Here is a 22,767-nt window from a genome sequence, read left to right as displayed (position 1 = left end):
GTGAAATTCCTTAGTCTGAGTAAAGGATGTTTTTATCTACCTTCAACAATCAGTAAAAACTGCATTAGCAAAATATGTGATTTAATTTCACGGTATCCTTTGTTGTATGATTACTTCATTGACTGACTAAGCTCTAAATCATTGTCTTTAATTTTACCTACTCTAGCACCAGTAAATCTTCAAATTTATTCCAGTAACTCTGGAATAACTTCATGAAATCAAGAAATTGAATCTGTGATTTCAGTCACACTGGAAGCCCAGCAACTCTAATTCACTTCATCTAAATTAATAGAGTGACTATGAGAGCAACAACAATAAGGAAATGTCACAAGTTACACTCATTTTTAGCCATCCAGCTCTAAATATATATTACAACAGATAATACATAATATTTTAGTAATTCTACTATGGAATCCAGATTTACCTCATTCTTTTAAAATAGTTGTGTTCCTTTCATATTAATTAGGTAATCCAGGATTTGCCAATTTAGCAGAACTCTCTTTCTGAAGTATGTAAATCCTGTTCCTCTTCAGCAATTTCTTCTACAGCACACTTTAATAAATAAATAGAAAGCAGTAGATTTTTTAGCAGTCTTCTGTAGTCACACTCACCTATCATGGAAAGTAGGTATCTTAGAGGGGTACCGCAAGTATTGCTTAAATCGAAGCTCAAATGCTTGCCCAATGGTGCTGATGACATCCTGGGCAAGGCCACCACAGCATTCCAGTATATGACAAGCTACATGAAAAAGATTAACACATGGAAATTGTTACTTATGTTGGAGTGCGTGCAGTGCAGCAGGGTTTTGCTGACCTGTGACAAACCATCTACATGTCAGGCATAGTTGCCCTATTCATGGTATGTGTATTTCAATAAACCCTAACGCAAGCACAGTGAATTTCAAACAATGGAATATTTAAAGGTTAAAAATGGAATATTTAAAGGTTAAATAAAACTGCTATGGCTTATATCAGTAACAGGTGAGGACACAAATCAGTTCCGCAATGTTAACAGGTCATAAAGATTGTAAACATCATAAAAACTCATCTGTAATTAACTGAAAATAACAGGCTGCAAGAAAATCCTGAGGTTTAAGTTGAGCTTATAAAGACATTAGTAAACATTAATAATCACAGAATTACAGAATGGCGAGGGTTGGAAGGGACCTCAAGGACCATGAATCTCCAACCCCCCTGCCCCAGAGGGGCAGTGCCACCAACCTCCACACTCAATACTAGACCAGGTTGCTCAGGACCCCATCCAATCTGGCCTTGAACACCTCCACGGACGGGGCATCCACAACCTCTCTGGGCAGCCTGTTCCAGCACCTCACCACTCTCCCTGACATCCAACCTAAATCTTTCCTCCCTCAACTTAAAACCATTTCCCCTTGTCCTGCTGTTATCAACCCTTTCAAAGAGTTGATTCCCCTCCTGTTTATAGGCCCCCTTTAGGTACTGAAAGGCTGCAATGAGGTCACCCCGCAGCCTTCTTTTCTCCAGGCTGAACAAACCCAGCTCCCTCAGCCTGTCTTCATAGGGGAGGTGCTCCAGTCCCCTGATCGTCTTCGTGGCCCTCCTCTGGACCCTCTCCAACAGCTCTCTGTCTTTCTTGTACTATGGGCTCCAGACCTGGACGCAGTACTCCAGATGGGGCCTCACAAGAAGAGCAGAGTAGAGGGGGACAATCACCTCCCTGTCCCTGCTGGCCCTGTCCTCTTCTGATGGAGCCCAGGATATCATTTGCTTTCCGAGCTGCAGGAGCACACTGCTGGCTTATGTTAAGCTTTTCATCTATCAGGACCCCGAGGTCCTTGTGTGCAGGGCTGCTCTCAAGGACTGCTCCTTCCAGTCTGTATGGATGCCTGGGATTCCTCTGGCCCAAGTGCAAGACTCTGCACTTTGCCATATTGAACCTCATCAGGTTCACCCAGGTGCACGTTTCCAGCCTGTCAAGGTCCCTCTGAATAGCATCCCTTCCTTCTACAGTAACATAATAACAAAACCAACTATAAAATACTTAACCACTCCATACTTTGTTTTCACTAATGTTATCCCACTTTAGTTTTATCCCAGATTCCCATGACTACAGTGTTGGAATGGAAGGATAAAAGCTTCTTAGGAAGGACAGGCAAGGGAGGTGAAGCGGAAGTGTCACACTATGTCAGTGACAAGCTGAAGCACACAGAGTTCTGTCCAAGGATGAATGAGGAGATGACTGAGAGTTCATGGGTAAGGATTAAAAGGAAGAAAGGGTTGCTGACATTATACTGGGGGTCTGCTACCAGGAGAAGCAAGCAAATGAAGCCATCTACTAACAGACAGTTAACCTCTCATTCACACCACTTTGTCTTCATGGGGGACTTCAACAACTCTGATATCTTTTGGAGGGACAACACAGCAGGACATAAGCAACCCAGAAGGTCTCCTAGAGTATGTTTGTAAGTTTGTAAGTTTGTTCTCCAAGTGATAAAGGAAGCAAAAAGAAGATGTGCTATGCTGGACCTCACTCCTGTCAATAAGAAGCCTGTGGGGAATGTGAAGCTCAAAGGCAGTCTTGGCTGCAGTGACCATGAAATTCAAGACTTCAGGATCGTTAGAACAGTAAGGAGAGCACACAGCAAGCTCAGTACCCTAGACTTCAGCTGAGCAGACTTGGGCTTTTCAAGGATCTGCTTGGTTAAGTACTGTGGGGTAAAGCCCTTGAGGGAAGAGGGGACCAAGAAAGCTGGCTAATATTCAATTATCATCTCTTCACTATCCAAGAGCTATGCATCCCAGCAAAGAAGCCAGGCAAAATGCTAAGAGGACAGCATGAATGAACAAGGAGCTCCTAGCCAAATTCAAAAACAAAAAGAGAGCCTACAGAGGACAGAAGCAAGAATAGGTAACAAGAGAAGAAAACAGAGGTATTGTCCAAGCAGCCAGAAATTAAGTTAGGAAAGCTAAAGCCCAGACAGAATTGAATCTGGCCAGGGAATCAAGAGCAAAACAAAGTGATAGCAAGGCTATTCTAATAATATCTAATAATTTTTTGTTTAATTGCAGCAACTGAGAGGAATATCCAAAGACTGTGGGGAAGAAATCACTCCTATCTTAAAGAAGGATGAGAAGGATGACCCAGAGAACTAAAGGCCAGTTAGCCTCATTTCAGTCCCTGGGAAAATGATGGCTCCAGTTAATTACGGAAACCACTTCCAGACACAAGAAGGAGAAGATTAGCAGTAGTCAGCATAGTAGTCAGCTGCTAGTATAAAATCACAAGTCGGCTGGATGAGGGAGGAGGGGTACGTACTGTCTTCCTGGACTTCAGAAAGGCTTTCAGCACTGTCCCATATAGTTCTTCTCATAGAGAAGCTGTTGAAGTATGGGCTGGATGAGCAGACAATGAAGTGGATTAAAAGCTGGCTGAACAGCTGGACCCAAGTGGTAGTGGTCAGAGGTGCAAAATCTAGTTGGAGCACTCCAGGAGTCCATATTGGATCCAGTCCTGTTTAGTATCATCTTTAACAATCACTGGAGTAGAGTGCACACTCAGTATGACCTCAAGGATGACACAAAACTGGTGACTGAGTAACTGAGTCACCAGAGAGGACAAGTAGCCATCCAGAGAGACCTTGAGCCCCATGCACCATTACATGCTGGACACCACCCAGCTGGAAAGCTGGTAGAAGAGGTGTAACTATGATCCTGGACCCTGATATTATCCATGTAATACAAAGGAATGGAACATTTTCCAATGTGTCTCTATGGAGTGAGACACTCCCAGCAAACTGCAGTGTCACTGGGGAGCACAGAACCAGGACCCCAGTTAATTCCCTCCATGACATCTTTCTCAGCCTTTCCTCATAAAGGAGGTGCACCAGGCCACTCATCATCTTTGTGGCCACCTCACTCTCTCCAGAAGTTCATTGTCTTTCTTGAACTGAGAAGCCCATAACAGGACACAGTACTCTAGGATGTGGCCTCAACTTGCTCCACCTGCTGGCCATGCTCTTTTTCATGCACCATGGAATACCACTAGCTTTCTCGTCCACAAGGGCACATTGCTAGTACATGGTCAAACTATTGGTTAGCAACACTAGCTTTGTTCCCAGAGGAGATCAAGAAACATCTATCAGCTGATTAAGCAGCTAAGTCAGTTCCTAGTCTCAGATGAGAGGATGTCTCAGAGGTATCACCTTATGTGGCAACATAAATGAGTAAACTCACAAAGGTTTCACTTAACAGATTAGGAATGTAGAAGAGCTGGAAGCAAAAGACCTGAACAAGCAGCATCTCTCTTATGAAAATCCCAAGCAAATTCATCTTCCATACTCAGTGCTGGACAGAAACATGGTCTACTGGCCACAGTCTGAATTGGATTTGAGACTCTGGCTCTTTTCCAAGCACTCCATAGTACCATGGGACATCCTACCCTGGCTACTTTAATAATTTGAAAATAAATTTTTTACTTGAAAAACTGCACTTTAGGGTATGCCCAGTTCCCAGCTCAGTGGAATCAAGAGCTTTGAATGACAATGTCCTACAAATGCATGATCATGACAGTTTTGCAACATAAATCTAGTTAAAGCAATGTAGGGAGATTCAGAAAATCTAACAATGGCTTACCAGTGGTGGTCTGTTTGACAAACTTCATAAAAGACCAGATTAAAGAGTAAACAAACCTGCAGTCATGTAGGTAACTGCTAGAGCTGTTGCAGCAGATTCTGCAGCTCATATGAGTGCTGCTATGCTAAGATCCAGAGATGCAGTCTTCTCACTTTACAGCATTTGCTCTGCTAGCAGATTAAAGCAATATCTAATTAAGGGAAAACAGCCCTGACTTCACGTTGAAAGTGGATTTGTCAGCCAAAACCAGGAGCCTGCATGTACTGAAAGACAGAGTCTGACAAAGCTAGCAACAGGATATTTGATGTTTATAGTCTTTGCAACAGTGCTAGTGATGGTGAACGGTCAGCCCCAGATAAGTTGCAGACATATCTCCTTGAAAGTGGACCCAGAGTAGTTAAGTCCAAGAAAGCTATAATTTTTGCATTCTGTAAGTAGTGAGGACATTTAAAGAGCCTACACTGCTCACTGCTAAACCTGTCTAGAACTGAAATAAATCATGAGTCATTAAGTAGTTTCAGTGGGTGACACAATGAGTAACTTGTTTCCTTGGATACATGAATGGAGGTAGGAAATGTGCTTCTTATGAGAATGAGAAGGTTTGGCTCACACAGAAATGATTTTTTATTATATTACAGTGGAAGACAAATCGACTTTAGCTAGCCAGATGCAGAATATAAAGCATGAAGAAAGCTTTTCCAGCCTTGGGAAGAAATTAGTTTAATGCACGTGCAAGCTGTGGCATAGCACTAGCCCTAGTGTCAATAAGAGCAGCAGTAACAATTCTGAGAGATCCAGAAGTAAATTCGAACTCCTTTCTGAAGTGGTTTGCAGACAACTCAAAGGCTGTCCAGTGATGGTGAAAGACAGCAACTTGGATCCCTTGCTAAACTATACTTTTTAAAAATGCATTTTAATACTAAGCACAAGCAAAGTCACTGATCTACAAGCTTCTAATATAAATATACTGTTGGGGAAACATCTTACAGAAAGCTGTAACTCAAAAGAGTTAAAAATTGTAGAATCATAGAATTGTTCACCTGAGATAACAGTGCTACATGGCAGTGAAAAGGGCTAATTTAAAAGGGCTCTATTATAGATTGCTGAGATTAATACTAAACTACTCCAAAAAATAACAGATATCATCTACATTTTTAATATAAAGCAGAAAAGGAGGAACAAATTATTTGAAGGATGGAGGACATGAACTGTAGCTGGAGACCTACAGAATCCATTCTGACAAATTTTTCCTAAAAACTGATAAGTGACTTGGTATAAATGTACCACAAGGAAACAATATCAGGTACTTTGATTATTTCTTAATCTAGAATAGACTAGCATAACACAATCATGACAGGAATTTAAGGCTAAATGCATTCAAGTTAGATATAAGGTCCATAGTCCATGAAACAGTTTTTATACAAAATCTATTCACAGAGGAAAACAGAATGCAGGTCTTCTCCAGACCCTACAGTGCACATATCTGTCTGCAGTGTGGGAAATTACCAGGTAATCCATTACACTGCCTCTGAGATCTCTGGAACCAAGTTCAGCAGAACAGTACTGCTAAAGGAGAGAGGATGAGGTCCTGCTGTGCATCATATAGCCTCCAGTCTGATGCCTGAGCCTTGCAACTGAGAGGTATATCGGATTAAAACATAACAAGCATGATGATGAACTATCATCTCCCTATCTCCCACTCCTCCAAAGATTTCTGGGTTCTTCATTCATATTTAGCATATTTATGTTTTTAGCAGATGTACTGAGTTAATGCTGTCAAATCTGGACATTTCTGAACAAAGACACAACAAATTGCTGAAATATCTAAGATAAGTAAAGGTCACAAAATACAGAAAGTATCAAATTAGTTGTGCTGATGGTTCCAGGGCTGGAGTAAAAGTATCTAAATTCTGCAGAAATCCTGTTGATAATCTTTGGACATGCTTTGGAGCTAGTCTTTTTCCTCTATGAATCTATGATAATAAATAGATTCTCAGGTACATTATACAATATTCTGTATCTAGCATTAAGACCTAGTGATGCTTTCTGCATTACAAGCAGGAATGTTTTATTTATCTATTATTACACACTGTAATTCATGCTTTTTATAATTTGTTATTATATTTGAGAGTGTACCGGATCTCAGACTTTGAACACAATCAGCAACAGGTTGCCTATTCCTGACTTTTCACTGACGAATAGAACCAGGAATCTGCATTAATAAAACTTCACAGAGAAAGAAGATTTACAGCCTCCAGCAAGCTGGTTCAAAAGCCCACACTTGGTAAAAATATCCCATTCTATCAGGAAGAATATGTCATCTACTGAGCTCTGACAGATTCAGCCTCTTAATCACAAGAGTTAATCAGAGAATGGCTTCCCGCATCTTGACTGAGGCTAGGTATGCGTTAGCTGTTGACCAGAAGCTTGTGCAGACAGGCTTTTGATTTAAAAGATGAAGAAAATCTGAGTGAAATTTAGAAATGAACTACAGAAAAGGCCTGTTCCAGGTTTCAGAACCAACTTGCATATGGCTGTTCTTTACTGCTACACAATTGTTCCATTACTCTGCTCAAGGCAATCTTTTATTGGGCTACGTTTATTTTTTTCTGGAAACAAAAAACGTCCGAATTACATCATAAATAATCCATATTTCTCTAGGGAAAACAGATGCCAAACAGACATTTCTAACTTACCTCTCCGATTAACAGGATCTTTAGCTACATATGCAACATAGTCAGTTGTATCCTGAAAAAAAGTTAGCGACACTGAATGCAAAAAATTTGCACAGATTAAATCAAATTATCGCAGTCCAGAGTAAATATTCCTGTGAGTATGGGCTCAATGTGACATGTTTTGCTCTCCAGTTATGCACTACTTAAAATGAATAAAAACACTTAAGTGTTTTGGTATGATGATCTATTCCAGCAAAACTTAAAAATCTCCTTCAAGGTCCTTGAAAATCAATTAAACAAATCTAGTAGGATGAAGATAAGGCCTAATTTAGAGGGGAACAGAAATTTCAAGTCCTCATCTTTCAAGTACCCAGAGAGTTTGTTTCAGAATACAAATAAGCAACGGGGTCTGTGACAGAAAAAGTAGGACTGATGACCTTCAGAAATATTGAGCAGTGTAGTTCATTCATGGATAACAAATGGGTGTATTTACACTACTGGCTACAATTACATACTGCACAGAGGTGATCAACCATGGCTAGGCTGTCACAAGCAATCTTCCAGGACAGTCTCCTGCCCATGGGACCTTAACCGTCCCCATTCCAACATGCCAGGTGGATTTTCTGACAGGAGTGGGTTCATGTCTTCTTTTAGGATATTTTTTCTGCTCTCCTGTCACCTTCACACATTGTATATCTTCATGCAGATGAAGGAGAAAGGACAGTGCTCCCAGGAAATGTGAGGTCTACTGGCACATCTGGAAAATGCCAGGTATCCTTGATGTAATCAGGAAGTTTTGGTTAAATCCAGCATCTCCTAACATGCCTGGCTAGTGATGTATATCTAAAACTAATTGAGACATATATAGGATATATACTAATCCAATACAGTTGACTATTATACCAAGATCTAACATCATAACAAACATCAATATACAATTAAATGACAGATTTCTTTAATTTAGCTCCCCCTGAAGCAAGCATATATACACCCCTTCCAAATCACTGCTACCTGTATATACAATTTCCTTCCTAAGGAGAGGATAGGGGAAATGATGAAGTACATTCATGGTTTTGATGACAGATGAATAGTCGTATCACTTAATGCTCTATTGAAAGATACTCAGGCACAGTGGTAATGAAGTTGGTCTGTTAAAAAAAAAAAAAAAAAACAAACAAAAAAGAACAGAAAAGTGCAGACCAGCCCTAGCATTTTTTCTGGCAATTTCTTAAGCACCCAGTGACACAGCGTCTGGGCAACAACTTGGAAGAAATGATGCATATTAGTCAGTAAGGAGAAAAGTAGTTAAGTCCATAATAGCAAATAAAATAGGGCCAAAGTAAAGGCCTGAGAGTTGTCTCACAGTTGCTCATATTTGCCTGCAATGGTTTCCCATGCAATGCCCTGAAACTGTTCAAAGGGACAGCACATGCTGGGCACCAATCCCAGGAGACCACTGGGAGGGAAGAGAGTAGATATGCAGATGCAAATTGCATTGTGCTATTTGGTTTTGAGGTCTTAAAGTAGACCATGAGTCATTTTGTTTATTAATACAGACATAGTTAATAGATATATTTATGCCTGAGTAAATCTTAGATTTACTTCATAACATTTCTGAGTATGGGTATGAGAGACTGGAACCACCTACTCTTTATTTTTTCTAAAGCCTCTTCAGACACAAACTATGATGAACCAGTAAAGATAAGAAGTGAGCACATTTAAAAGTGAATAAATTATAGGGTTCTCATCAAAAGGGCATGCTTTCAGAGGCATCAGCTGGGCAGAAACTGATAAACCACTGTCCTCAGGACCTCTGACAGACTTGCCTCTGAAATCTCAACAGGCAACACCAAAGCCAAATGTCTTGTCTAGCAGCCTGGAAACAGCCATCTGAAATGAGTACGGATGAAAAATGTTTAGTGTATTATAAGGAGGGACTATAGATCACTAAACCAGAACAAACACAGTTTTGGAAGTAAACTAAAAATGTTTCTGTAATGGTTTGTAAAAGGATCTGATGGAAAGATTTTAATTTCTCATACATTGATTAAGTCAGAAAAGGTCTGAGTCATTGCAAACAGGAATATTGCAAATATGTATACGGTATTCAAACAGTTCTACAAGACCAAGGAACACTTTTCTGATGGATATATTTTCAGTTATGAAGGTGATTAACACTTAGAGAGTAGAAGGAAAGTTGCAAAGGTAATAGCTAGGAAAAATATGTGGCAGAAAACCCAAGCAGAAAAAATGGATGGGTTGAGGAGTAGAGGCAAACCCACTTCTGAATAAATCAAACTTCAAAATTCAGAATAAGGGAAGTGTTCCCTGGAGTAGTTCAGGCATAGATCTCGGCTTCTCATGTTTTGTGCAGTACGGCCTTTCTCCCTACATCTGAAATCTTACAGAATGAGATGAGTGTATGGACTGGGACTCAACTGTGCTTGGGGGATAAGATTTGGTGACAGCAATTTTCAACCAAGTGGACACAATTAAAGGGCTGATTAAAGTTTTGTCTGAATAACACACGGGTGGGTTAATAAAGCAGTACCTTGAATCACATCCCTAACATTCACCTTCTCTCCTATTCTCTTGGGACAAAGGAACCACCAACAGTCATCACGGGGTTATCCCTACATATCAGTCCGTGACAGGGGAGCACAGGCCCCAGGAAAAGAGAAAAAAAAAGGAAGGGGTAAAACACTTTGTCACACGGCCCGGCCTCCCCCGGCTGCGTGCGCTCTGGGAGAGGGGGAAGGGCAGAGAGCTAGCAGATAGTTTTAACAAAGAAAACACAATGGCAACGATCTGAGGAGCAACGCTAGTTTACTAAATTAACCAAATCAAACAAAATGAGAGCGACGAGAGTACCCAAAGTGCGAGTCAAACCACGATAGTGCGAGGGAAGCACGTGTTTTTCTCTGCGGCGAGCTGAGACGGCTGATTGGGGCTCGGAAAGAGAGGCAGGCCCTGGAGTTTTGCAGAGCTCCACCTCACTTCCTCTTCCCGCCAGGTCCTCCAGGGATGCCGCCCCTCCCCTCCTATCAGGATATTCAAAATGCCTATAAAAGGCAGTAAACGGGACCAGAACATTAACTCCTTAACTGCCAGTGGCCCACGATGTTTTGATGTGAAATACTGACAACAAAAAATCACCAAACCACAGCGTTTATGAACCAGCTTTTGATTTAAAGTTGTGTCACGTTCTAGCCCCCTGAGATGAGCCTACACAGTGTCACACTTACCCCCTCCACCTCCAGAATGAGATCATATGAGTGGTCATACTGAGAAAGTAATGTTACAATTTCACTGTCTCTCAAAGGCTCTCTCACGCCATGCCGTTTGATTTCTCTGGTAGCTCACTGACTGACTAGTATGATTTTCTCTTCAAAACATTTGGAAGACCTTGTTCACTCCAAATTCAGTCTCTACTGCTGTTCTCCTCTTCTCTGGTAAATCACTCTATCACAGGGCAGTGTGCAACTTAGCATTTGGGATGGCAGATGGGGAGCAAAGAATCTTCTTAGGAAGGCAGAGATCTGTGCTAATCGCTCCTTTGCCCACTTCAGTAATTGTTCATTTACAGCATCCATTGCAGTCTGTTGTATTTGAAAGCTGCTGTTAATTTATTTTTTGTTCCTCAGATTATTATGATACGGTGTCCTTTTCCCTTCTGGAACTTAACTGAGTTCAGCAGAGCTATTCAAAGATTGAAGTTTGCCCTTATGTTTACCAAGGATAGCAAAATGAACAGAGGAAATACCACCAGTCTTCAACTTAACAGTTTAACTGAGAAATAACTTAGAAAGGCAGGCTGTAAGTCACCTTACCTGTGCTCTATAACAGATAAATTGTTTAAGATAATATGACAGAGCAAAAAGTAGGTTCATACAATTAGTCTCGGCTTAAAAGATCTCATATTCCTAAGGTTCTGAAGAAAGCACTGTCCTGTTTTACAGATCTTTCACTTCTTTGTAAATGAGAAATACTTTTAGAGCACATTTAATATGCCTTCAGATGGGCCACTCATAAAGACAGGATAGAACACAACCAGAGTTTGCCCTTCAATCTAAAATGAATCAAATGCGTAGGTGTATCTGAAAACTTTGCAAAATTACAAAGAAAGATCTAGCCTTTTCTGAAAGCCAGTCTTCAATCTGCCTGTGTGTAATGAGTATACCTGAAGGCAGTAGTTAACACACTCTTTTCATTGTATTCTTCAAGACAATAAGGAAAAAAACCTATACATATACCTGCAACATAACTGTATATTACTGCAAAGAAGACAAAATAAAAAACATTCAGGATGAAAATTCACACAATACCCATTTGCCTCTCCTACAGTGAAAAATGGAGCTCCACTTACCAGTTTTTATATGAATGCTTGCAGCCCTTTGATACTTTTCCTTTCAGACACTCAAAGAGCAGGATTTATGACTGCCTGACAGTAGCTTCCCTCAGAAAGAGTTTGATGGCAACAATCAAGAAGAATTCATGAAACAAGAAGCAGGAGCTACGGTAGTTGTATTTTTCTTTCAGAAAGGTATACAATAAATTTTGTCATACAGTTCTCAAAGCATTATCTGTGTGGGAGAGAGCTTTAAAATAAATGCTTACCGGATCACCTCCAGATGCAAAAGAGATAGACTGCATATGGTGATTTGCTATGATCTGTATCAAAAGATCAAAAGAATGAAGTGCAAGTCAGTAGGATTTTTTTACACAGTTTACCCCTTTTTGAGGGTGAAAATCCAAAACCAAGATCAAAATAAACGGTGTTATGTCTACAAAGGAGTGCATCTGTAACATGAGAATGTAAACAAACTCAAGGATGAATGTATTCATTCTGATATTCTTTGGAACCTGGCAGGACACAGCAAAATTGTTAAATGTTCTTAGGACTCCAGTAAATCATATAGATTTGTCATACAGAGCCTGCATGAGAATTTTTAATCTGCTAAAGTTTACTTTCTTTATCACAGTTAATGATGAATGGAGCAAAGGGTCCCCTTCATCAAAATACTTTCCTGCTGATGCCATGCTGGTGAAATTGATGACATCATGTCAACCTGCACACCAGCTCAAGTTCCTAATATTCCTTCCAATAGCTCTGTATCGTTTTATGTTGCAAACATTTATGCAAACGGGATTTTCAATCTAGCTGCAATCTAGCATCATGGTCAAAATTTCAGGCATACTCCAGGGCTTTGAAATGACTAAATTCAATTTGCTTATGTACAATCTGAACTAATAAGATATTTCACTGAAGAGATGAATTGTAGTGAACCGCTATTACCAGGATAACAGCTCTGCTGCACTGCTGTGCTGAGATTTAACTTATTAAATCTTTTAATAATAAAATCATGTAAGAACCAAGAAAGAGAAGGTCATTTGAGAGAAAATTTCTCTTGATCATTTTATTCATAGAATTCATACTAAAGTATTCATCTGTTTTAGGACAGGCCTCTTACTCAGTGCCTTGGACATTTAGATCCCTCACTTGGAGAGGGAACCATAAATTTAAGAAAACCATTTTTTGGGGGGGAGGGAGGGAGATGGGTTGGGGGGGAGCGGGCAGAAGAGGGAGGGAAAGAATGACTCTGTAAAAAATATTCTGTGATGTCTTTATTCATCCGAATTTTAAAGATCTGGACTAGCAATTATTCTTCCTTAAAAGAAAACTTCACCAAGTCAGACGGAATCAACACAGACGTCTCACAGTGCTTATTTCATACATAGAACATTACCTTTTTAATATTCCTCCTTTTCCATAGCAGCCTCAGGATATATCCTTAATTTTTAAGTTTTCAGTGCAGAACCACCACTCTGTATTCAGCAGTGAGAATTTCTATATCTTTTTTTCCATAAAAAGGAAGTGAACTTAACAATGAAAGTGAACTAATAGATATTTTCTGCACCTTTGGTATTGTGCAAACATCTCATTCTACATCATTAAAAAGAAAAATTAAGATTGTCTCAAAAATATTTTTTCAAATTTTAAGGAAATGTAAGACTTTTTTTTTTTTCCAAATTCCATAGTTAAACATTTTAGATTAGTTTGAGGCAAACTAAATTTTTTCCCCAATAACAAAATATTGAAAGGAGTGTCAAATAGTTGGTAACTTGCCCTAATTTCAATGAAGGAGTTTGTTCTGCTTGGCACATTGTTCGGAAAAACCTCAGCCAAGCCAGATCTGCACTTTAAACAAATAAAATGAAACAAAAGAAAACAAAAAGGTTCCATATGCCTTTGCTTACCATGGTCACAATATTCTTGTGCAGGGACATAAGCCACTGCTTGCCTGCCACCCAAGAGCCTGCAACATCCTTTTTTCTTTCATTTCACCTCCTCTGGGAAGAAGATGCCCACAGCCATATTCCTCGGTGAAGCCTCCAAGGGCAGAGCTGCTGTGCCATGCTTATTTTCAAATCAAATGCTCAGCACAAACAAGAGGCAATAGTTAAATTGGATCTCTGAGAAACCAGATGTTTCTCAATCTGGGAGCATCCAGGATAATAATGAAATGAAAGAAACAGTTTTGTCAACTCCTTTTTTTGTTTGTTTTTCAGCTCACTGGTTATCACTTCATCACCCACAGAAAAAAATCAAAGCATTTGGGGGAGGATCCTTTTCAAGGATATAACATTTAATTGCATTTCTACTCTGATGTCAGCCGAAAACAAAGTCACTTTCAGGGTCTGGCACTTTTTTAATAGATGTAATATATTATAAATAGGTAAATAGATGTAATATAAATAGATCAAGTTCCTATGCTTCTGACTGTGGGCAACTGTCCTCATGAAAAACATCGCTTTATCTATAGCATAATAAGGCTCCAAAATACTGCAAGCAACCATAACACTGTACTGATTGTCTCAGTGCTCGTTGTAGAAGATTACAGTGCTTTTGAAATAGAGGATAAGAATCTCTGAAAATATAATCACTGAAAATATAATAATGAACAGCAGGCTTTTTAACACATAATGTGTATATTCATTTTCTTCTATAATCCTGAGGCTCCTGAAGACAGTAAAAACATTTTTTTCCCCATCTGGGCAGAAAGTTGTGCGCCTTATCACAGTATGTGGCTCCCTGCAAATAGCATTGCAGTGAATACACAAGCCTGTCTGCTTTCTCTATACCCTGAGCAAGGATTTTTCTCATCTCATACATCATTCACAGACCAATGCAGTGTTTCCCCAATGTCTGTAGGGTACCTTCAGCACAGAGAAGAAGAAATAGGCTGCCTGAAAAAGGCTGCCTAGTCTTTTGAAAAGACTGGCATTTCAGTGCACTGCAAAATCCCTCCAGTTATATTTTTTAGCAGCACTTTAGAAACAGTTTGCCCTTCAGGGCTCCAAGAGGGAAGAATGAAAAAAATTCAGGGTTGCACATTCCGTCCTTTAGTCGCCTACTCCAGATACACCTCTCTGAACACTTTGAATGCTTGTAATTGTGCCTAATAAGAACTCCTATAGCCAGTGAATGCCTTTTCAAATTACAGGTCCCTTAAGAGCAAAACCTCAAGCATGGTAAGGAGAAAATCAAATCTGTGTCGAATGCTCCAGCATAATATGACTCCTAATATGATTTATATTCTATTTTCATTCACTTTATTAACAATATTGAGTAATAACACCTTGAGCCAGTACGTTGGTAGACTACAAATAACTGCACACTACGCTGTTTGCCAAAAGACTCACAAATTAATATGGTACTTATACTCACCTGTTTCATATCAGGAGTCATAAGGTTTAAGCTTGCAATAGAAATATTCAGCATTATGCTCATTCCTGCAAACTGAAGATTGCTCTTTCCCAAGATGCTGGACAGAACTTTGTTCGGTGTCTGTGGGGGGGAACAAGCATATTTTTGTTCTGTTTACTTGGGCGACCTTTCTTGTAGATAGGGTTATCCCAAATAATAAAGTCACTAACCTTCATCGGAACAGCTGTTTTTCTCTGGAGGTAGTATCTCATTTCTACTATTCTTACTAATAGTGTTTACAAGTTAGGTAGGTGTACCCTGACGCCTGATCAAACTGTAAAGTAAGAGGTTACTTCAGAGCAGCTCATACATAGTTCACAAACTTTCCACCTCTGGCAGCTCATACAGCTGCCTTATCTAGGTAGACGCAGCCTGAAAAGCAGGCTGCCCAGGAACAGCAGACAAGCCATGGACATACAGCTGCACATGCATGTTGATAATGAGGTTATGAACGCAGAACTGTGACTGCAGGCAGTGTTCCTCTGCCAATGTATTTGATATACAGTGCCTGCAAGGTTGGTAAGCTTTGTCTCTACCAGACTGGCCAATTTTGTACTCCTCCTTAAAGCTTAAATTCATTGTTAACTTTTTCCTTTCTGTTTGATTGATTAAAAACACACTGACTACTTATTACTTGCATGCAACATTTGTGCTTCATGGGTTTTCATTCATAATGTTACAGAGACAGTATTTTCACTCAAAGCTTTCTAAAACAAGCTCTTTTAACTATTTTTATTTCTTTTTAAACCCTTCCCAGCTGGGAATGGCTGATGATCCCCACTTAACAGTGCCACTGTTCTCAAGAAGCCTCCTTAACCAAATCAGTAACCAGTAGAGGCAAAACCATGGAAGTTACACCCTGACATCAGATAACTCATCTTTAACATTTTGCTGATATTTTGTTGCTGGGCAAAATTTCTTCTGAACCAGTAGATTTATTTTAAGAACAGTACTTTTTCACAACTGATAAGTGACACTACTTCTAAATATAGTAATACTGCAAGGTGTCTCACTAGGCATGTGAGACTCTTATATTTTGCGTGACAGAACACTTAAAAAAAGGCATTTTGCCTTTTTTGGTTTAAAAGCAAAGGCTGCAGAACCTAACACTGCCAGTGAGATAAAATTCCTGTAGAAGACAAGAATCACAACTTCAATTCTGAGACAATTTCCAATTATGCTGTCACAGATGTGGTTCCATTGCCTTATTTTGGGAATATTTCCTATTGCAGAAGCAGAATTCAGTCTCTCTGTTCTGTGGGGACAGCACAAATGGCCAGGCAGTGGCAAGCAGGCAGATTTCACTTTCACCTGCCTGTTCCACCACCTTCTGCATCCAGAAACACACACAAGTGTCACAATTAATTTCATTCTGCACTCTCTCCCTGAGGCTTAGCGTTGAATCCCAGCTTTGCTCATGGGTATGTAGAAGAGCTTATGGTGCTGCAGGGACCAAGTCAAGGCCTCCTCCATTCATTGCCTGCAGATCCTAATTCCTACTATGCACATAAGAATCAAAGTATAGTAATCAGTGTGATAGGCCAGTGCTGCTCAGGGAAGAGCATGTGAAACAGGAAATTGCTGGGCACATTCTTTCAATTTCCAGAAACTAGCAATTTCCAAACTCTTTAAATGTCACCAGAAGAGCTATGCTCCTTAAACAGATCTAGTCACTTTCAAAATAATGTATACTTTTGAACTCTTCAGTAGTTTCCAGTATGGACGTTCACAATTCACTCATGTATCCCATTTTGTTTGGTTTCAACCTTTCACCTGCAAATCTACAAAAGAAAATACACACACAATAATGGAGTTCCTACAGTAGGAACAAGCTTCAGTTTGTTTTTGAGATGTACTCCTACTTCAAGATTCCTGTAAAAGAGGATTCTGACAAAAAGAATGAGAGGCAGTATACAGTGTGTGAAAAACCAAATACTTTAAATAGTTAATGATCTGCAATTCTAAAAGCTGCTTTAAGTTTCCTGCCTGCTGTGCCTGGTCTTCTTGGTGTTGAACTAAGAAAACATAGTAAATTTCACTACAAGAAGGGAAGAATACCTTTCGTTTCTTGGAGGCTCCTTTGGCACCAGGCACAGCTTCACAAACACGACTGATTGCTTCCCTGAAAAGACAAAAAAAAAGGTTTTTGGCAAATGTACATCTGGATTTCTTCATTGTACTTCTGAAATGCACTGGAAAAGACATTATCTCTGTTCACATGTGAGGACAGTTAGTGAATCAGTGAGCTCCCCTCACCAATAAAAGAGCCACTATTCTGATTTAGACTACTTCAGAGTAAAGCAGAAGGCAACAAGCAGCCAGCATTAATGCAAGGAAAAATACTTTGAGAACTGCAAAGGATAAAAGTGTTTTCTCACACTATTAAAGAGATCTTCCATCGCTTTAAATTAGAATATTTATTTTAATATTTTCTTCCATTTCTCATTCCTGTATCTTATCAGGCCATGAGGAATCAGAACACAATACATGCATTTAATTAACGTTGCTTTACACCTTAATTTTAATACTTTCCTGTAAAGCAAGGGTTAGTAACAGTTCTTTATCTCACTTCTTCAGACACAGCAAAACCACCTTTTTGGCTTTAGACAATATCAGAAACCTGCAGTATTCTTGGTAATGTGCATGGTGTATGAAGTATGTTTTGACACAATTTTAACTGATAACGTGTTCAATATGAGCTAAGTAATTTATTTGTGACCATATTTTTGCTATTGTAATCAAAATTAGTGCTCTAAACATTTTTCCTCACTTTTCCTCATTCTTCTCATCATATACCACATTAAGTGAAAGAAAATCATATTGAAAATGAATTTGAATGACGAGAGTAACCATGTACTAGTATTTTTTTTTTCAAACTGTACAGCGACAACAAATCCTTTATATACCCTCAGTACTTAACAAACGATTACAAAAATGGTCAGTCATCTGCCTGTTGTTTAAAATGTGCTACTCTGCATATCCAGACATTCCTGTGACAATTATCTACAGTGCTTACTGTACTGTTAATAGACCTGCGCCACCGACACTGCAATATAGAATTGTTGCATGGAGTCCAGTAAAGCTGACTGCAAATGTTGTTTATTTAAATATAAATTTGGAATAATAGCTCAATGTCTTTTGGCCTAAAATCTTGCAAAAAGTGTGTATTTTATGCAAACAATATATAGAATGAAATAAATTAACTGTGAAATAAAGAACAGTCAAAATACTCAAAGCATAGAAACACAATCTTGATAAGAATATGTATTATTTTAATTTTGTGCCATATGCAAGATGCTTTTTCAACAACACATTAAGTGAATGCATAGGATCAACAAGAGAGTCTGGAGAGAAACACCATATATATTTCAGCATTCAATATGTAATAGCTCAGCAAATATCACCGATTTACCTATACATACTTAGTAATTAATACATAGTTGTGCCTGGGCTGGTTTTACTTAGGGCAGGCCCAAAGTTCAAGTCATATGAAAGAACTGCATGTTTTTTGGGGAGGAGAGTAAGGGAGTAACAGGCCTTGCAGCAGATTTAATATCCTGCCATTCTGAAGCGAGATTTAATGAAACAAATCAATGAAACAAATCATCAAAAAGCTTTCAGATCCTTTCTTCAGGTCCAGAGGAGAACTTGCTTTCTCTTCAGGTCCAGAGGAGAGCTTGTTTTTTCTCCCAGCTACATCTGCTCATCTAATAAAATTGCCTCTCACTACAAATTCTGCTTTGTCTATGCCCTTATACCATCACAGCTACAATAGCACCCCATTTCACAGTACAGTGGTCATTCCTACATTCAACACAGCACTTCTTTGAGCCCAAACAAATCTTTTAGTTAAAGTAGCTACTAACTTTTCTCACACAGAAGGTAAAAAAGTTTGTTTAAATAAGCAGCTCTGATATGTCTTAGAAATATAGTACAGCAAGCATCACAAACGCTTATTGCCACGAGATACTCAGACATAGGTTACTTCTGAAAATGTAATGATGAAAAATAAATTTTCTTCTCTGCCAGAAAATATTTTCTTAATATAACACAAAAACAGCAGGCATTATTTTATATAGAGGCCTTTATCTTTTTACTGAACTCAACATTGTTGTTTTCCATCTCCTTCTTATACTGCACTGGACTCTTTGAAGGCAATGTGGCTGGAAGCCCAAAACTCTCAGATCCATACCTCATCCTCCCCCACTGCAAACTGCTGTCACAAATCACCACCAGAACTTCATCCTTATTGTTATCAGTGGCACAATGGACGTAATAAGATCCCTCATAGGTTTTGCCTATTACAAAAAGACTTTGCATTTTAGATTCAGTGTGCTTGATGGATATATTTGTCCATAATTTCCTTTCTCTTCCTATTGCCTTCCTAATTTTCTATTTTTTGCAGCAATGTGAAGTGAGCAGGAAGAAAAGGAAATTTTCTGGTCATTTTCTGGCCTGGCCAAAACTGTTTACAAGTATGTAGTTTTCTGGTGCAGAGTTGGGGTTTATAATATTTCTAGTACTGCCTTTTGTGTTTGCCATTTCCAAGTTACCAGGCATAAAGTACGTAACTCAACATACCAATCTGACTCAAGGACCTTGTTGATCAAAACCATGGCTTGTTTATGTGACAGAAAATGAACCAGCTCTAGAGGGGCTGGGGACAGCAGGGCAGCCTTGGTTTCTGTGGACCAGTTGGGAGAGCACAGAACAGCTGAAAAGCCAGGGTACAAATCCTCCTATTCAGTAACAAAGCACTATAGATCTTCCTGTAACAGTCCTTCCTTTCAGTAAAATACTTCAGCTTTATTGAACTCAGTGTTCCCAAATGCATGAATGCTGGATGTGGAAGGAAAGGTGACAGCACATTGAGATGCATGTCAGGTAAGCAGGTAATCTGAACTGAAATTTGACAATTTGTTTAAAGTCCATTTTTAAAAACACTGTGAATACTAAATCTACTCAAACAATTGCAAGGTTTGAGTTAATGCTTTTGGTGAAAATACTGGGAACTTCAGAAAATATATTATTAAATAAATCGTGAGATCAGTGAAGTCTGGCAACAGTCCTTTATGTACCTGTAACAAAAGGTTCAGTACCTTTCTGCCAGGGTTACAGAGAAGTGTTATGGAAGGAGGTGATAAAAACAAGAAGAAAAAGGGCAATTGAATACCTGACACCACACAGATATGCACTTTTTGGGGGGAGGGGTGGAAGGTTCCTGAATCTCTATTCAGAATATTCTAAATCATCTTTGGGGTCTTGTCATGGTTTCGTGATTCTTGGTTTTGGTGTGTTATCTTGCATTGCAACACTATATTTAGTAAATTAGTTATCAGATTGTTGCCGCTGTTTTTAATTATTTTGGGGTCCCCTGTTTCCCTTTTCCAGAGGTGCAGATTTTGTGAAATCCCTCTGCCCCAGTAGTCATGGAACCCGGCCGAACCAGCCTCTAAACCGTTGACAGGTCTTTGCACAGAAAGTCATCTAAAGACATCCTAAAGGCCTTCTTTTAGCTTACATTGCTAGGCAGTACAGAGGAGACAGTGTTTCTCTTTTAAGCTTAATAGATTTGCAAATGTCTAGCATAAGTACCTGAGCCACAAATCATACCCAGAAATAGAAACAGCTGCTAGGCTGAGTGCAATTATCTGACGTGCATACAAATGCTTGCATATGGAATGCAAAAGCAGAAGTTCTGGATGCCTTTGCAAGGTTGAGCAGTTGCATGGACTTTGCACAAGTTGGATGTGACTTGATTTTCTTTCTGGTAGGAGTTATTTGACAGAGGCAGACAATACATCTTTCTATGCCACATACCATCTTAATCACTGGGCACAGTGATTAAAACCAGTGTTAATCCTGATATCTTCTAAAATTAGCTACTGTGCTGTCTGCATGAGGAACCAAATGCTGAGTTCCAAATCTGTCCAAGGGTATTTCCTATTCTGCAGACGGTCATAATGTGGAGTCATTTTCTTGGCACAAAACTCGTTTTGCATTTTGAAAATATTTTCAGCATGCAAATATATCCGGTGAAAAATTACCAGTGTGCATTTCCCCAGACTGACATATTCTACCTTGAAATGACTCAACATCTCTATCAGAAAAAAAAAAAAAAAGGAGAAAAAAAAAAAGAGACATTTTATACTGCTACTTTGTTTCATTAAAAAGGCTAATGCCCTGATATTTTTCATTACTTTAGTAATATTTTTCTCTGACAATCATCTAAAATAGCCCATTCAGGAAGCTTAAATCTATTCCTCTATTAAATAGAGGATTTCTCTATTAAATAAACACCACCATATGAAAATACCCTCCTTTCCTATGATTTAAATGATGAAATGCTGAACCTTATTGCTGCTGTTTATAATTAATACAATTTGAGTAAAAAAAAAACAAACACAACAATTATGGAAATTGTATTTCAGGGAAATGATAGCACATAAAATTGAGCAGATTTTTCAACATATGTGGAAGAAGACTAACCACCTCCAGTATTAAGACTAGCAACTCTGACTGGTTTTTAGTCTGAAATATTTTTTATGACTAGACTAATAAACTACCAATATTCTCTCATTAATTTCATCTAGAATCTTTTAAATCCCAGCTTTATAACTGCCACCTCCAAAGACTAGGGCTTCACAAGTTTAAAATTAGACATAAAAAGATGGGACTTTTTTAATGCAAGCATGACATATCTTGGAGAACTGTACTTAATGCTTCCAGTTATGTCTTCACAGTGTTACATTCCTGGCAGTCTTCTTTTAATAATTTGTAAATCAGATGTACCAGTATCCGCTGAGGAGATACAAAGTGCTATCTATGCTAAATACAAAAATAACTTGCTTCTGGAAGAAAAAAAAACCAGAGAGCAAAGAGCACTCTCAGAAATCTGTTTAATAATTGAAATATTACTTGTTTGTTTGCAAAACAGGAAAAATAACTGAGTGCTGCCTGAAGTAGCATACGGGACATGCACAGACTCTGAAGACTAGACCAAGACATTACAGTTTACAGAACTTTAACTGCCAATAGACATGATAGGTGATGTAAGGCTGAAAAAGCAGCTGATTAAAACAGAGTGGAGAATACAAAACACAGATCAGGGTTCAGGCACAGGGTGGATACCACAACTCATAGTGTAGGGGGCACCCCTTGGGGATCCGAGGGACACAACTGTCACTCTGATGTGTCACTGGTCACTGGTGGCACAAAGGCAGGAGGGTCTGGTTGAGTGAGATCAGGCTGGCCAAAGAGCTGCAGTCAACTGGTAGAGCAAGCAGCAAGCAATTTGCCCTTCTCTTCCCCTCAGTATGTTTCTTGAAATTGAGTCTTTTTACCTGTTGAAAATCCATGATGAGAAAATGAAAGAAAGCTGGCCAAATTCATTTTTGTTACGCTGGGTAAAATTCATATGATAGTAAGGCTGTCTTCAGCAACCACTACAGTACAGAATGTCGTTACATACACAGCATGCAACCTATCCAGTGGTAATTCAGGCAGGGCAACATGGCTGTTATTTTAGTTCACCTACATCTTCACTGTGAGACTAACATTAATTTGCTAACAGAAGCTTTTTTATGGTTTTAATGCTAGAAAAAAATAAAATGTTATCCGTCCATTTGCTTTATGACAGCATACATAACCTAACTTTAAGGGACATTTGAGGCAATTTTAATGCAATCTTTACCTTCTTCTATCACATGTTTCA

General features: G+C 39.1%; 1 protein-coding gene across 6 annotated transcripts in view; it reads right to left on the bottom strand.

The window, feature by feature from the left end:
- The window catches only part of SHC3 (SHC adaptor protein 3), a 69,849-nt gene that overhangs the window by 9,086 nt on the left and 37,996 nt on the right, over positions 1-22,767 (bottom strand). For all 6 annotated transcript variants that reach the window (XM_090131646.1, XM_090131647.1, XM_090131648.1 and 3 more), the window contains 5 exons: positions 17,112-17,175; positions 15,015-15,134; positions 11,903-11,956; positions 7,307-7,358; positions 612-738 (listed from right to left, as the gene is read on the bottom strand). In XM_090131646.1, coding sequence (XP_089987772.1) covers positions 612-738; positions 7,307-7,358; positions 11,903-11,956; positions 15,015-15,134; positions 17,112-17,175 — 417 coding nt within the window. The remainder of the gene's footprint in view (positions 1-611; positions 739-7,306; positions 7,359-11,902; positions 11,957-15,014; positions 15,135-17,111; positions 17,176-22,767) is intronic.

Source organism: Phasianus colchicus, chromosome Z (assembly GCF_987193195.1).
Source record: "Phasianus colchicus chromosome Z, bPhaCol1.hap1.1, whole genome shotgun sequence".
NCBI classification, from domain to species: Eukaryota; Metazoa; Chordata; class Aves; order Galliformes; family Phasianidae; genus Phasianus; species Phasianus colchicus.
Note: the sequence above shows the minus strand (reverse complement) of the source record. Positions and strands in the feature narration are given on the sequence as shown.